This window comes from Lepisosteus oculatus, chromosome 1, assembly GCF_040954835.1.
Source record: "Lepisosteus oculatus isolate fLepOcu1 chromosome 1, fLepOcu1.hap2, whole genome shotgun sequence".
NCBI classification, from domain to species: Eukaryota; Metazoa; Chordata; class Actinopteri; order Semionotiformes; family Lepisosteidae; genus Lepisosteus; species Lepisosteus oculatus.
The window spans coordinates 42,500,304-42,517,940 of record NC_090696.1 but is presented as its reverse complement, the minus strand read 5'-3'; the positions used below and the strand labels follow the sequence as shown (position 1 = coordinate 42,517,940).

Genomic DNA, 17,637 nt, shown 5'->3' with positions numbered 1-17,637 from the left:
TAAACATATTTTAATGTCGTGCCAGTTTCTACGTAAAGAACTGGCTGCTCCGGTTTCCTTAGTTCAGTCTCATGTCGTGACTGCTATCTTACTAAAATTAGCCTACAATATGCATCACGCAGGTAGAGCACGCCCAGACTTCGCTCCACAACTACGACCCAGAAAATCTTTCGTAAGAACTACTTAGCGTTCTGATGCAATCGTAGGCGGATGAATACAACCTCACAGGAGAGGGCGGTCGCGGTTCGCCTTGTTGCCTGGTGACGGGGAGTGGGGAGGTGGTGAAAAACAGGTCTGGGCGTGAAACTGCGCTACTGTGTTGACCATTTTGGATCGAGGGGAAGTACGGCGCAGAATAGAACAGCTGCCGCTTGGCAGAGCCGGAATGGCGGCAGACTCGTGAGCCGCGGGTGCCTGACCGAAACCCGGGACAGGACTTGGCAGCGGTCTCGCGCGTCTGTAGTACGTGACGCTGCTGCGGCGGATTCCTGAGCTCGCGCTCGGAACGGCAGCGGGAGACCAGCCGCTCCTCTCCTCCTCTTTCTCCTCTTCCTCTGCGCTGGGCAACGGCAGGTAAGAGACGCCGACACCGCTGCCCGCTGACCGGCGGGCATCCCGGCTCTCCTCCGCAGTTCGTATTGTCTTCACGCAGCGCCCGTTGAAGATTGGAAAAGCGGGAATTCGTGACGCATGTTTTTTTTTTAAAGACGTCTCGGGTCAGCCCGGCCGCTCCTCCTCCTCACCACCACTCACAGTTTGGGGGAGAAGTGTCCCCCGTAGACGCCGGGCAGTGTCCGTTCTTGCCCCGGCGCCGAGAGGTGTACGTTTATTTAGAGGGGAGGGAGATGTGTCAGCAATGGCGCAAGCGGGAATGCCGTTTTGTTTTTGACGGCACAAGGGTCACTCGCGTCGGGCCGGTAGGACGGGGGCGCGACTCGGTTCAGCCGAGACTCCGGCTGCCCGTCCGGCTGACCCGGGCTGCGGAGAGGTGGAGCCACCGGCGGCTTGTAGGACCCACTCCCTCCCCCCCGCCCCCCCCCGAGTTTTTCAGCTACAGTGTCGCCAACTCTCCCCGCTTTGTTGGGGGGCGTTTCAAGCCCGTGATCGCGGCTCGTAGAGGCTCCGGCTTGCCCTGCTGGACTGAGGAAGTGAGCGTCGGTGTTTTATGACATGCTTTCGGCTTTCCGAGGTGGGAGACAGTCGTCTTGCCGGTTAATACAGACCACTTTGTCCGGACCACTGTGCCGATAACGTGCCGGCGGCCGCGGTGAAAACAAATGGAAGGCTGAGCGGGGCTGTCAGTTGTGTTGTGTTGAGTTCAAGTAACGGATACGTCCGTGGCCATTGCCCGGGCCTTCCAGCCGACGGAGGGCGTCATAGATCGGTGCGGTGTTTTGTGTGTTTTTGTTGTGGAAATTGAAAAGCGTGCAGTGGACATACAGAAATCCTAGTAAAGTGGTGGCGTTTGCGGTGCTTCGGTGTTTTGGCACTGTTGCCGAGAAGCTCCTTATTTTGCCCTTCGGGGGCCTTCTGAGGGGAGTCTGGTTCGTCGTATGCGGTGACGGACAGGCGGGGCGTCCAACCGCGGGGCCGCTGGAGAGCTGTTCCTCCAATCTGGGTTGAGGACAGGGCAGGTGGGCGGGGCTTATTGTTTTCCTAGCGCTGCTCGCTCTTGCTGCACAGTCAGATGGTTTTGACAGGGGCTGCGCCGACGGGAGCGTTAATGCAACTAGTTAGACAAACGCAGGTTTTTACGTGTAACCAACCACCGATTTAAGCGTGCAATGGCTGGTGCATTCGCGTGTTATGGTGAGTTTGTGACTTTCGTGGTTGATGTCTTTAGATAATCTTTGTATAGGAATGAACTGTGATAGTTCAGTACCACATAACTTGGCCACTAGTATTGATTTGAGGAAGTAGAGTTACACCTGAAATTACCAACGAAATAAAACTGCAGGCGATTGTTTTTCCACTTTAGAAGTTAAGATCAAATATTACATAAGAATATAAAGCTACTAATGAGAGAAGAGCATCTTGCACATTCTAGATTGTTTTGTTGTTTTGTGTTTATTTGATCAAATGATATTTTATGTCGAGGTGCCTGAATTTTCTTTATTGTGCTAGTTTCATTTTTGCAATGTGAGAAACTCATTATATTTGGTAGATTACAGTTGTCCAGCCAGTAAGAAAAGTACTATTCCTGTTAGTGCTGGTACTGTTGCGAGTATAGACTTTAATATAAGTTTGTTGAGTCATACGTATTATTACTGAAGTTATAACTCAACTAATATTCAAGTTAATATAAACTCTTTGAGCCAGACTAGTAGAAAAATACTAAATTTCTCAAATTGCCTGGGATATCTCAAATTATACTGTGTCCCATTTCCATCCTTGAACACAGAATGAAAGGACAAGGTCAGCTCTAAATCTTAGTCCAACTCTGCCCTGCTGCCTTATCAATGCAACCAAACCTTCGTTCCCTTGTTTTCTCTAAGCTATATGTTTTCCATATACAGTCACATCACTTATTTCTTCCAGCTGTAGTCTGCTATAGTTTCTTTTGGGAAGAACGATCCCAGGCAAAGTGCATTCAGTTTTAATTTTAAATGCAGTATTTTTAAAATGTTCATACAAGGAAGCAATATTGTAATGGGGTAGTGTTCAGTTGCAAAAGTTTCTGCACATGTCTATAAGTAGCATGTTTCCTTTTGCTTTTAATGCTTTTAATATTTTTTTTTAATTTAACTTCTTTTAATTTTTTACCTAACCTCATGCTCTTCGTATTGTCACCTTTATTTTTCAAGACTTGCATTTAGATAACATCTTTATTTTAAATGATTTTGTGCACATCAACAGAAGTTAATGTTTTATAAGAAACTGGAAAAAAATACAGGCACAAGTCTAATGATACTTTGATTCCACTGTGATCCTTTAAGTAAAAAAAATGCTCTTTTGCTAGCGAAGGTTCAGATGAATTTGAAATTAAACAAAAAGACTGGTTGATTCCAAGAGATGCTCTGAAAAGTTTTCCTTCAATTATGTGACAAATGTTCATAAAACATAAATGAGGATTTTAGAATATCCCTTGAAAATATTCATTGACAGTTTTTGGTTCCAGTCATGGTCTCTTACTTTGTCATAACCCTCGACTTTGTAATCACTCTTTTCTTTCATTTCAAGTTGAAGGCTAGAAGTTGAAGGTAGGAAGTATGTTGGTGACTTACCCAGCAGGCAGGGTACAATACTCCAGCTGGAGGTTCTATTGGATGTGTTATAGGGAAGGCACACTAACAACAAAGTGAAGGGTTTGTTAATGCACATTACAGTTAGAGGCGTTAGCATCCCTAAGTGAGAGTATTGAAATGCAAATGGTGGGGCAACAGTAATATACTGTTCGTGGACACCTATTCCTTTTATTGTTTGAGATGATGCAAGCCATCACATAACATACCTCCTGCTGTTTTACTGCTCCCAAGCATGGACATGGACAAAATATGTAAAAACAGTAGAGGTGGTGGCTGGAAACTAGACTTAACAACACTCAATAAGAGATCATCTGCACTAATGTGTTGAGAACACAGAGTGCTTGCTCCCTGGAGCTGGCTGGGTGGCTGGCATTGTCCATACAGGTAACAGCCTCCTAGCAAAAGCAGATGACTACCCTGTCCTTGTCTAGGTTTGAACAGATGACATTGGTATATACAGCACACTTCTGTTCACTAGCAAACCAAACTGAAGAAAAGGATCGAATACGTGGTCTTCTCTGGAATCATAAGTGTTAACTTGGAAAACCAACACTTGGCTGAGGGTGTAGTTTGCTGAAGAGTTCAGTGACTGGAAACTGCTACAGAGAAGAGAAGATGAAAACTCTTGGCAGGAAGATACAAAAAAAATCAGGCACCTTTAAATTGGAATGTAAGTGAGGAGAACAAAGAGAAAGAGGACGTAAGGGTTCAGATAGAATCCCAAAATAAAATAATTATGATGTATTCGGAATCACAGAAACATGGTTAATTTAGCTGGTGATGAAAACCACTTTCGGATGCTCTGTGTTCTGGAGTGACGAGGGGGAGGTCTAGCTCTGTTCACCAACAGATATTCACGCACAGCAACTTAACCTAGATGAATCAAATCTGTATGAGTCAGATTTATGAAAACAATAAAAAGCATTATGCTACGGATCACAAATAATAAATTTAATAAATTATAGATCAGCATTTTATAAGGAATTCAAAGTCTTGTGTAAAGGAAGATGTGGCATTTTGTCAGAGATTCAAATAGTATATGTGGTTAATGAATTTTCTCAGTTTTTTTTCAGTCACTGTAAATTGAATGAGAAAAAAGTTTTTCCCTTCATTCATACATCAGGAAGCAAGAAATACCATTTTCAGTCCATTAAGAAAGTCTTCTAACAAAGTAGCAATAGACCAATTTGTGTTCTCTTGCACGTAGGGTTATGAGAGTGATAATTAGGGGTATAATATCATCAATATAGAAATAGTTCCCTTGGGACTATTCAAAATAATTTAGAGAAGGTTAATTTACTCTAAGCATTCTTTGAACAAGCAGTATCAGCAATGGATATAGGCAGAGCAAACAATTAGGTGTATTTGGTTTTTCAGTACTCTTCTGAATGTTTCTTACAAAAGATTAATTAAGAAATTAAAGGCATTTAAAGTAATGTGTGCATTTGAATTGGAACTGTTTTATAGCCATTAACTTGTACAGATCAGTTGTTTGTGGATGTGTACTTCAGCGGAGTACCACAGAGACCTGTGTTGGGACCACTGCCTTTTCTAATTCATACCAATTACCTAGGTTTTATTTTTCAACATCATAGAAGCTGGAAAGGTATTAAAAAGTGATCTAGAGTTAATGATTAAGCAGGTGCCTGGTAGATGACTAAATCTAGACAAGTTTCCAATACAATATTACATATGATTTATTGATTTAAGCCTTTGTAATATTGTTTAGAAGATTTTTGGACTTCTTAAATTTTCGCTGTTGAGTCCCCGGACTTCAGTGGAGGCAGCATTTTGAAGAGAATCTTTACTGTAATCCTCAGTGGATGCTGTTTACTACAAACAAAAGCAAATAAAATCCCCAAAATGGTTGTAGTGTAAGCCATGAGGCTTAGTGGTGCCCTCTGCTTTTTGTGAATTAAGTGCAAAATGCAAAGGCATCCATTTGACCACATGTATACCATCTTAGAATGGGGTGCAGTAGTGAAGGTTCAAGTGTGTGCTGTGTACTATCAGAATAAGAATTCAGAATAGCTAGTCTAGGTAGCAAAACTATGAACAGAAAGATACTGGCTGGTGATTTTGTTAACTTCCCTAATTTACTGCAATATACATGACTTGTCATATTGGGTTTATTCTTGGCTAAATGTCATTTGAAAATCTGATTTGCAAGTTTGCTCTCTGGCTATTTCAGACAGGCTTTCTGGCACTGTAATTGCAATGGCTGAAAAACTTTATCAAACTGGAAACAACAAAATGTGTGTAAAATTAATATGATTTTAAATTCTTGTTTTTAATTTTTAAAAGATTACATCTGGTTTGGAAGACAATTAAATGTTCAAGACAAGCATAGAACAGTGGAATAAAGGGAAATTGGCATATTGGTAGGGATTTGTTGTCTCAGTTTGTTTGAATATGCTTTAAGTAGTTCACTGAAATTTTTATTTTCAGCCTCAACTCAAATACATGTACCAGCAATGTATACGTCTAATATTTGTAAGGCTTTACTTGTATCATATTCAAGTTATGTTAAAACCTGGTCTCTGAGATCTTAGATCTACGATATAAGAATGAATGAGCAGATCCTGTTGGATGTATTCTCTTGGTCTTGACTGACGTAAACTTGTGAAAACCCTCAGTCTTTAAATTTGTTTTTAAACGCATGAACACAGGTATAAGCAGCCATATCACCCTGCAACTCACAACTGGCAACCCACTGAAGCTAAGCAGGTGTGAGCCTGGTCAGTACCTGGATGGGAGACCTCCTGGGAAAAACTAAGGTTGCTGCTGGAAGGGGTGTTAGTGGGGCCAGCAGGGGGCGCTCACCCTGTGGTCCATGTGGGTCCTAATGCCCCAGTATAGTGATGGGGACACTATACTGTAAACAGGCGCCGTCCTTCGGATGAGACGTAAAACCGAGGTCCTGACTCTCTGTGGTCATTAAAAATCCCAGGGCTCTTCTCGAAAAGAGTAGGGGTGTACCCCGGTGTCCTGGCCAAATTTCCAATTGGCCCTTACTAATCATGGCCTCCTAATAATCCCCCTCTATGAATTGGCTTCATTACTCTGCTCTCCTCCCCACTGATAGTTGATGTGTGGTGAGCGTTCTGGCGCACTATGGCTGCCGTCGCATCATCCAGGTGGATGCTGCACATTGGTGGTGGTGGAGGGGAGTCCCCATTACCTGTAAAGCGCTTTGAGTGGAGTGTCCAGAAAAGCGCTATATAAGTGTAAGCAATTATTATTATTATTATAAGTCAGATCTGGACATATAGTCCATCCAGAGTTTGGTTTTGTAATGAACTGGCAGTTAGTTCTAGCAATGAAATAAGGTCCACCGAATTTTCCTTTGTTACCTGTCCAGTCCTGCCTTTTGTTGTAAGAATTTGGATTTTCTCTTTTAACCCACTGTATCTGTGTCCAGATCTCAGCCATTACTCTTTCATTTTTATTTTGCTGTATATTACTGATCTTTCTAAATGTCTCTACTGTGCTGGAGTTTCCTAAATGAGAGACCAGCATTTATTGAATTTCTTGATCAGCTAAATAGTCATGGTCCTTGCTTTCCCTGGGTCACTTGAAAGGCTTAAATGCGTCTTCATCATCACTCAGTTTAGCAGTAAGCATGCTTGAAGTTTCACAAATACTCTGTCTAGCTCCTAGAGGAGCTGATGACAAATTTAGAACCAAAATTGCTGAGATGGCTATCAAAATATCTAGTAGCTTTCTTTGTGTGTTTTAAAGAGGTCACGATGAAAGTATTTCTGCTTAAGAGATTTTTTCATAATTGAGAGTTTAATACTCAAGAACTAGTTTCATCTCCGTCTTCTGAATGTACTGGCAATGTGCTTCTTTTCCTCTTTGTTAATCATTGGTAATTGGGTTATTGGCATAGAATTATGATGGCCAGGATTGGAGAACTGAGGTGATATGTATTTCCTGTATGTGAAGAATGATGACTCTTAATCCCCCCACCTCCAATCATATAGAAATCATATTCTTTAGTTTTCTGTTTTCATATATTAGGGTCAGTAGAACAATATGCCAGAATTTTTTCAATCACATCCACAAGCTTTAAAATGGCATCAAGGCTGTGTATAGCATGTCTAGATAAACCGTTGCATTGTCTTCAAGAAAGTCTGCATGTAAATGCCCTCTTTAAATGACCATATCTCCAAAACAATTTGAGATGTTGATGTACAATTCTCAAATCTTTCCTCCATTTGATAGCTGCGTATTGAATTTCATGAAAAGCTCAAATGTTTTGTCGGAATTGGATTGATTTCACATAGAACGTATTGACTCGTTTTCTCTACTGAAAAGAAGTTTTAAATATTTGCAGGTGCACTTTGTAGTCGGTTGGGAAGATGTTTCGCCTTTCTTTGGAAGCTCGCATTAGAAGGTTGCTACAGATTGGGTAACAGGTTGCAATGTGTGGACTGAAATTTCGCCATATTTCCAGAAACATCATAAAGATGGGCGTTTTAATGTTTCTAATTATTGTTTATGATTTTAATAGAGTTAGGTTACAAGTGTTAGCCTCTTCTAGGAGAACGGGAATTTTGAAATTTGGAAGGATCATATGAGAAGTACTATGATGTCTGGATATGGGTTATATGGGTTGATATTTTTAATACATTGGTATTGTAAAAAGATGTGGAAAGTTTGAATGGTTTGAAAAATAGCATTCCAGCACCATTTCATTTTCTGTTTATGCATAAACTTGAAAAGAAAACTCCTGCATCTGAGGCAGTTCTAATTCAGTTTAGCTTAATTTCAAGCCATCCCATGATCTTTCCACTGATAAAAGAGCTGAAATTAACTTGAGTCTGCAACACTGGTTGTTGTGAGCAAACGTCCTGCAGGTTTTGCTCACAAACTTAAACCGTCGGTGATTAGGAATCTGGGAAGCATGTTAGCACCCTGTAAGTAATTGAGTTAAGTCATTTTATAGTTGGCCTGGAGTGGTATCCCGTCCATGGTGTATCCTGCTTGGCACCTGTTGTTTGCCAGGATAGGCTCTGGCTCCCAGTGTTGGATAAATCTTATAGAAAATAGATGGATGGTATTAAGATATTCAATCCAGAAGCTAATGAGATGAATTTAGGCTGATGTTTGACAAGTTCGAACTGTTTTGCTATTAAGCCAAAATAATAACAAAGATAAGAATGGCTAATTGTAATGATGAGCATTGTGCTCATATGCTAAAACAAGAGAGCTGGCACAAAGGATTGACTTTGATGTGTGAGGCGCAACAGTAAAGATGTCCTCTCGCCTCCTGCTCGAACACATCGTGGAGCTCAACTATAAGAGCACAAGAAGCTGCATGGTGGGCGAGTAATGAAGGGATTACTCCTGACAGGAACGCGTATAATGCTATAAAAAAAATCCAGTTCTAGGAAGATTGCATGGTTCACTTTCATACTGTTACAGTTCATGGACTGAATTCTACGGATTGGCTATTTAACACCGTACGGCCTCAAACTGTTATACCAGTCATGCCTTAAGTCTCTGGAAAAGATGCAAAAAAGAATAAATCAAATTCTTTGAACAATTACTATCAGTATACTATCATTAAAAAAAACAATAGTTACGCCTTTAACGTTAGTGCTCATTTGGGTCTTCCCGTGTACTATTTTAATAATTTAAGCAAAGAAGGTGTTTTGACTGTTGTACTTTTCATGCTTTATGCTGCTAAACAGTGAGAGGCAAGCATGTACAGTTAAGTACAGTTCAACGGGTTTAATTGTTTTAAGGGTATTTACTGTGAGCTAGACTGTAGTGTAAGTCATGAAAGATGGATGATTTTATTGTTGCAAGACTTTTCACTGACAAATGCATGTTAGGGCTGTAAAAGTGATTTTACTTGAGAAATGGCAGAATTGGTCAAGTTAGTCACAGATTCTATATTTTACCAGCCCTTTATCACCTTTGAAGGATGAATAGACTTGAATTCACTGAGATGTGTTTTTTTAGTGAAACCTTTTTAGTGTAAACGCTGCATCAGGCGATGTGACTGTCTCTAGCAATGATCTTTTAATAGTGTTATTTTTGCTAGGTTTTGGCTTTTTTTTGTCATGGCTCTCCTTTAAATGTCTTGCGTTTCCAAGGAATTTTCTTTTCCTTGTAAACACCACTGATATTTGACTGTCAAATATCAGGAAGAGGAATGGTGATGATTTAAAAAAGTAATACTTTTGGCATGTACTGTGTCTTATATGGAAAATTAAGTTTTCAGATTCTGTGAAAATGCATAAAATCAAATCCCCTTTGTTTAAGATCAAAGAGTAACTTTCTGGTGCTGGTGGAAAGACTAACACAATTTAGAGCTTGTCCTCATCTCTTCCAAAGTGTTGGAAATAAGAACTGAATTAGCATCTTACCTGCAAATTCACATGTTCCATGCAAAGCAGGATTGAGCTGTGGTGCAGCGCAGGCTGCTTTATGAACCAGCAGGAACTTGTCGGAGTTTATGCAAAGCATTATTATGAATTTGGCTGGCCTTGTGTAAATGTGGGCAAACACTAAGCACTTCTGTCACACGTCAGACTATGGTAGGAGACCTTTCATTGACAGTGACCTGACAGTGATATCCAGCTGCATGGTTTCTTGTTTTTATTATTCAAGGTCCAGCACCTCATACTTCATAACTCTGACCTGGCACCCAGGGATTTTTTTCTTTGGTCCCTTAAAGTAGCATGTGTCCAGCACGTGGCTTGTAGTTAAAGCAGGCATGACCTGTACATTGTTGCACAATAGCCAGGAAATAACCCGAGCCTTAGGAAACTGTGAGGCATCTAAAAATGACACAAGTTCCTTTGATTCTCTGGAGAGAATTACAATTTTAATTTATGAGTAACAATAAAAAAATAAGTACAGCATTACACCAATAACACAAGCAATTCTGTGCTTTTTCCGAAAAGACTAAAAAATCTCATGACTGGATCCCAAATGCAACTAAATTTCCTTTCCTAGAACACAGATGCATTTAGTCAATTGATATGGGTCTTCCTATTCAGAAATGCATCACTGAACATTTTTAGTGTGAGGGTTCCACAATGTAAGAAATCGGATTTTTTTTAAATGACTGCAAGCTCTAAAATATCCAGATCCCTTAACCAGAATTGGTTCTCCAAGACTGACAAGAACAAGGTCCTCTCACATGGCACAAGATTTGAGACGGAGGACAGTGGTGTTCATTCCTCTCTGTGGTCCCCTCTTTTTCCTTTTCTTGTTGTTCCTCTGTATTTACAATGTGCTTTGTGGCTGTTGAAGGTTTATCCTTGATTGTGGTTCTAATGATTTACCATGAAGTTAATTAAGCAGAGTAAGTCCCCTTTGCTCATCTGTTTGCGAAACTTTTAAACCCACCTGCAGCTAAGCAAACAGCTTGTATGATATGCATTGTTGATGCTTTCTGAAGGAGGCCTTGATAAGTGCAATCAAGATGTGAACTGCAAATGTTGTTATACATTATACGCCATCCCCTCCTGTTATTGTACGTGCTACATTGATTTAATATTTGGTAGCATGCCAAACTGTTTTGAAGCCTGAGGGGAAGAAGTACTATGGTTTTATTTATTCTTAGGGGTTATCATTCTGCTACAGAGTAATGTCTACAGATATTTTTGCTTGTTACCCAGTTTGTGGCAAATTTAACAGGCTGTTTTTCACAAAGTTGCGTAGTTGCATAGTTATAGGGTTAATGTTGAAGTGTATAGTTGTTTTGCTGTGAGAATTTTAAAAGATTAAGGTCTAAGCTGTTTCTGAATCATTAATGCAAAGTTTTTCAGAAATTGAATTCCCTTTTAAACTAGATCAAGTAAGTGACCTAATTTTTGTTACAAATGCAATCAAACTCCATTTCACTCATTTAAAGTACAGTAGAATTTTACAGTAGGTTTTAAGGGGATAGGAGATTTTGGGGTCAGCAATTTTTAAAAGCATTTTAAAAACACAATGTAAAAGTGAATGGGGTATCTGCATCAATTGACTGCACGGCTTCAGTGGAGTTTCCAGAGCATGTTGTTTTGCCAGGAACATGGAAGAGAAGGAGTGAGACCGAACAACTGTGACAAAACTCATTTCCAAGAGCAAAAGAATAGCCCCTTGGGTTTAATGTGCTTGGGCCCAGACTGGAGACTGCTTTAACTGCCTTTGCTTAAAAGGCTCGAGCAAATCCACGGTCCATCCTGTGCTTATTCACCATGCTGTTTAGCTCATAAAAGTAATAAAAGTGCTTGTGCTGTTATTCACAGACTGGTTTAACAAGGGTTCTGAGCAGGAAGAGGGGGGGTAATTGAAAGAATGTGGTCTTTAAAGTTCTGTTAATCCTAAATAATGCCTAAATAAGCCTAATGTTTTGTTTACTGTCAGTTTGTTTTTGGTTTTGTAAAAAAATGAACACCCATGCAGACAATTGGTAATGCTTTTTTCTTTTGTCAGTAACACTTAATATCCAGGAAAATACTACAAACTGTGCTGACTTGGTGAACCAAACCACATTGCAAGTTCTTATTCCAAGTTTTTTAAGAATAAACTTGTTCTGTGTTTTGCTTTAATACTATTTATGCTTGACATATATTCTTCAAGATCTTAATCATGAGTTATTTTGGTAATTGAACAAATAAATGCATTAACATTAAAATTTTACCTTATTGCAACACACTCTTATGTGAAAGTACCAAACAAAAACACACTCATGAAGCAACTATAACAAAAATCCTTTTTTCTTACAGATTTTGCCGGAGGAGGGATTTTGAACTCAACATGAACCTCTTCTGATTGTGAAGCAAACACAATTGGTGTTTTGCCATAGCTGATTTTCTCCATCAGTGAGCCATGATTGAAGAGTGAAGTTCGTCCCTGCAAACAGCAATAAGAAACCTACATGATTGTTCATGTAGCTCCCCCCTTTTGTGTCCTGCTGGACTGAAACTGCATCCAGAGAGGCTCCCCTTCAGTCATCCACCAGAAAATGCCCCGGTACTTCACGATGTCTAACACCTAGTTCGATGCATCCAGTCAGTACCGATTTGGACGGTCCTGCTCCTGAAAGCTACTCAAGCCCCTTTTCAGGCCCTTTTCCTGCTTCAGAAATGTCTCTCCTTCATGCATTGGGCCCGGTGCAAACCTGGCTAGGACAGGAGCTGGAGAAGTGTGGGATTGATGCCATGATCTACACTCGTTATGTTCTTAGTCTTCTTCTGCATGATAGTTATGACTACGACTTGCAAGATCAGGTAGGTTATTTTTCCATGTATACCTGACTTTAAGTATTGAGTTGGGGAAGATTTGTCTCTGTTGAAAGGGGTGTTTGGGCTACTTGCAATTTACACTTGTAAATATGATTTAGTTGCTGAAAATTTAGTTCCTCACTTTTGTACAGTTCCATCTTGCTGCTGCATAACATGGCTTTCTGTGTGTTGCTCTGGTGGGTGCTGGTCTTGAGGGGTCCTCTTTATGTACCAGCAGCAACACTACACAGTATATGGGATAAAGTGAGAAATGACCCTGTCATTTGAGTTAACGGGAACTTTAGGGGGTCAGATTATTAAAAAGTGTTAACCCAGCCCAATGCCTTGAGATGTGTAATGACCAAAGCACTCTCCTTAACATCTTATCCAAAGCACTGCAGCAGTGTCCTGGGTTAGTGTGTGAGAAGGGACTAAAGATTCAGTCCTCTCCCATCCTGTACTCTCATATTATCCAAAGCACTGCAATGTTCTTGAATTAAATCCCGTCCTGTGATATATGGAGAACGTGTATTTGGAGGCACTGTTAGCTTCATGTAGAAAACGTAGGTCTGTGGCTTGTGTAAGTACCCTGTGTAAAAAAAACATTCACTAATGTTCCTCCACAAATTCATCTTTAAACAGTTCACCCACAAACCTCAGCTCATTGTTATCCAACTTGTGTAACTTACTTCACTTGAACGTCTCATTACTGTAATGAACCACTCCTCAGGTTTTAAATGAGATCACTTAAGAATGATGATCACATCTCTTATATAAAGAAAATGAATAAAAATCTTAATTTTTCTGATGTGCTCCAAAGTTGTGAAACTATTTTCTCAAAATGTATTTCACTATGTGTTTCCTTCATGTTCAGCAGAGTCTACTACTTAATGCAGTTAAATTGAGTGAATGTAGATGTTAGGTTAATATGGTAAGACAATTTCTTGCTCCACAGCTTCTTGCGTATTGTATAGGCTTATAAAATATTCTACGTAATGCAGTGCACTACTAAAACTAAATTTAAAACTAAATTCACCTGCAGAATTAGCTCTTTGTTGACATTAGCTGCACACTTAACATATTTCAATTCAAACTTTGTATTTTTGATGTTATAGCTGTAATGTTGTGGCTGTAAGATTTGTACTTCCCAGCAGATTTACAGAACAATGAATAGTGTCTCAGTGTTTATACAGGTGTCAGTTGGACAGATAAACATGAGCAAGATACAGGTGATCAAAGGTGTGGTACTTTAAACAAATTCACTGTTAAATTATTAAGTCAGCCATTGCAGAACAGGGATAGTTAACAGTAAATGGACCCTTTTTAGTGAGGTCATGGCCAGCCTCTCTGGAGGTGGATCATGAGATAGAGGTGGCCTCAAGGCAGTATAAATACAGTAAACACTAACAGAAGAACTATACATATCCAACAAGGAAGACTGGACTGTATGTTTTTGTCTTTCATCTGATTTGAAACCACACCAGGTATTCTGAATACTTTTAAAAGGGGTTGCCTGTCTTACTTGAGGAATTATGATTTTCTGTGTTGTCTTACTCTCCAGGTTTGTGATGAATTGTTTTAAACATGGAAAATGACTCCTGTTCTGTAGTGGGCATGTTTAGTAAAGGAGACCTGTAGTATCCTTTTAATAGGGTGCACGTTCCTTTTCGGCCTGTTAAGATGTTTAGATTATAGGGGAAGTGTTATGTTTTTTGTAGCAAACAGGGCTCTGAAATTTACAGAATGAAATGAGAATTAGTGAAATATGTTCTCTGTGTGTTAAAGTAATATTTGTCTTAAGTTTTCCCTGGTGACTGCTCCATAAACAAGTTGTTCTGTAGAATAAAGAGCACCTGTCTTGTGTAATTGATGAAATTGTCATTTATATTTGGTTATGTAGCCAGCTGGTGCAAAGAACTTTGGATATTGATTGGATAACAAGTTCACAGTTATAACTCTAACCCACAACAGTACATTTATGCCAAGTTGGGGAAAAAATGAAATTACCTTTTGGAATTCTGAATGCAAAGAGGCTTTTTTACAATAGAGGAAACTTGGTACATATCACAGGACAGTCTTAGAAGAGTTGGCTAAGACACACTGTTTTTTTTTTTGAGGAAATGTGATCTGATTTTGTGTTTTGCGGCCTGCAGGTTTATAGGTTTTATGTCTGTTATGGACATTCATCCATCCTGGTTTTATATTTAAGTAAAGGTTTGTATATGCTGCATGTAGTATACTTAGACTCTTGTGCATTTCCAAAATGCCACCTGAACATCATGCAGTGTTGCAGTTTTTTTAATGTCAGTATCACAATTAAGATGAGCCTTTTCAACAAATCTCTGGTCACCTCTGCCATTATGTTTTGGAACAAGAGGTTCAATCTTTGGAATAAAAAGTGGGCTACGGTTGTGATCCGGAGGGAGAGTGCCACCTGCTGGTTTACAAACAATTTAAAGCAGCAGTCTTGTTTTCCTTAACGAAAGTTATTTCGTCCCATTAGAGTTTAATAAGGGATTTTATTTTTTTCAGATTGATGCTTACGGGTGTGATATTTGAGTTTAGTACTTCCATTAGTGAAATTCATTGTAGCTATGAGTTGAATAGTTTAAAATGTGGATGATAGCAGTTGCAACTAAGGTGGTCAAAACACAGGTGGGATAGGTGTCTCACATAGGTACTAGCTTTTATCATTTGTAATTTTTCATAAATACTGGAGTCATGGCAGAAGTCCTTTTCTTCCTTGAACATTCTATAGTTCTGATCAAACTGCTACTGTCTTGAGGCTCATCGTGCGTAATTGTCAGGCTCTTTCTGTCCCAGTTTTCAGTAAACATCTTCAGGTGTCTCAAAACCCACCATGCAATCTGCTAAACCCGGGACACCACAGACCTAAATACCAAACCTTAAAATTGTTTTTTTTTATCTATAGCACCATCTAGGTTACCACGATATTGGTTGAATCCAGCAGTTTTAAGATCTTTTATTGGTTACTGTCAGAAAAAAGTATTTTTCCCTTTAGCTCCTTGCAAGCCCTTTGATGTTACACTTCCCCCTAGGGGGCGCCACCACTGATTTGAGAACCACTTGTTGATGGAATGGGATGACATAGATAAGTAACTCTTAACCTCTCCTGTGACATCTGAAGTAAAGAATGCAGTAAACAGTGGAATGTCTTTCTTCAGGAAAATGACATCTTCTTGGGTTGGGAGAAGGGAACCAGTAAGAAATGGGGGAAGAGCAAGAAGAAGGGGGCGGACCTTAGTCTTGAGGAAATGAAGAAACAGGCCGCTGTGCGATGTCTGCGTTCTGCATCTGATGAAGTAAGTATCTGCCAGGCTGAATACACAATCTCAGTCAACAATATGTTTGCATCTCGTTTTACACTTGTTACATTTCTCATTGCAATGCTTGACTACTTGTCGTGGGCTACTTTCTTTTAACAATAAAAGAAAACAATAATTCGGACCCCCAGCCTAAAATTTTTATTTTCTGAATCATTTGTACTTCGGGGGTCCCAGTGGTGTTCTGTACAATAAAATAATTCTGTACACCTTTTGAATTTCTGTGTATGTTCACAATATTATCAAGTTGAACAGTGAAATGAGACTCTTGCTTGTGTTTCATTTGTAATTGTGATTGATTTCAGTTCTGAGTACTTGTACAAGCATCTTATACCTGAACATTCTTCATAAAATATAATTACAACACATACATTAAGCAGAAGTGCTTATAATTTTAGCATTTTATATAAATAATGAATATGTAGAGTAAGTGTGCTCTTAGTCTTGTCCAAAAGCATGACTTACTGCAATGCTTTGTTAGATAGTCAAAAGAATCCAGCTTTTTCATAATGAAACCTTGATGTGATAAGAGTTTAAAATCTGAATGAAATTGCAGCATTGTTGACGAACCTTGTGCACTTTTAAGATCATTGTGCTTCTTCAGAAGATGTTTAAACAATATACATTCTTCACTTGGGTTTCTCACAGTGTTTGTACAGTATGCATTTCCATATTGTGTTATGATCATGGTTTCAGTGGTTAGAAATTAACTAAGACCTGGTAAATTAACTAAGACCTGGTATAAATGATTTGGTGTTGAGATATGACAGCGCTTATGTTTCTAAGTCTTTCAGTATCGCTATGAGCTACCATTTTAGATAGATTTTTGCTCTGGAAACAAGTGTATTGTTTTTTCACACATTCTCAATTACAGAGGTTTTTCTGCATTTTGCATCCTAATGTAGTGGTTTCTGTAGTACTCAAATTGGGGTAGTATTAGACCACAGGCTGATCTTCATTGGAAGATTCCTAAATATACACTTACTGCTTAGTAACAATAAATCCATTTGACAGCAATTGGCCTTATTGTCTTAGTGTTTTATAGCTTATCTGATATTGTCAGTCTCAGCCGCTGCCTAAGCCAAATGAGACAGAGGACCGCAGTTAAATTCCAGCTAAATGTTTCTAAACAATTTTTAAATGATTCAAAAACAAAAGATATAATCGAAATGCAGGTTGTTGCATATGATTCACATTTAGTGTCCTGAAAATGCATTTTTTTTATAGCGTTAATTTGGTCATTGTGCTTAATTTACATTTTTTGTGTAACTGGTATAAATGAAGTATTATGGCTTTTATATGATAAAAACTTAAAGCAATTTTCAAGGAAGACTGTGATTGCATAATTGCTCTAAGTAGATACAAAACCTTAATCATAAGCACGATGAATCCTGATTAGTATGGAAAAATATTCTAAACATAAATACAGCCCTCTTCATCAAAGAATTAACACAGAATATTTTAATGTTACTATGTATTGACCCGGTCTTGTTTGTTTTACATGTACATGCACTCCATGCTTCCCAGCCCCTGACCTATTTACCTACATTCTACTGCTTAATTTGTGCCTTATGTTGCGTCACAAAATGAACCCCCCGAAGATCTGGTTTTACGTTTCAGTTTTGTCATGTTTAGCTTTCTATGTTGGAGGTCATGCAGTTGTGAACTGCTTTGTATTTACAGTTTGTAATCAAGAACATATTTAAAGTTATTCGTCATGGGCACCAGGAGAATATGCTTTCTTTCTAGTGATTTTAAACCTGGTTTAAATTGATCTGAATCTGAAATCCACATGAAGATTACCTGCTAAGATTA

General features: G+C 39.2%; 1 protein-coding gene across 4 annotated transcripts in view; it reads left to right on the top strand.

Annotated features, from left to right (window-relative positions):
- Positions 1–232: 232 nt before the first annotated feature.
- The window catches only part of kiaa0232 (KIAA0232 ortholog), a 32,459-nt gene continuing 15,054 nt past the window's right edge, over positions 233–17,637 (top strand). The window contains exons 1-3 of one of the 4 annotated variants that reach the window (XM_015344906.2): positions 233–573; positions 11,981–12,484; positions 15,664–15,801. In XM_015344906.2, the coding sequence (XP_015200392.2) occupies positions 12,257–12,484; positions 15,664–15,801 (366 nt within the window). In that variant the 5' untranslated portion in view covers positions 233–573; positions 11,981–12,256. Of the gene's footprint in view, positions 574–1,079; positions 1,190–1,697; positions 1,810–11,980; positions 12,485–15,663; positions 15,802–17,637 lie in introns of those variants that run through there. The other 3 variants (XM_015344902.2, XM_015344904.2, XM_015344905.2) reach the window with 3 other exon arrangements.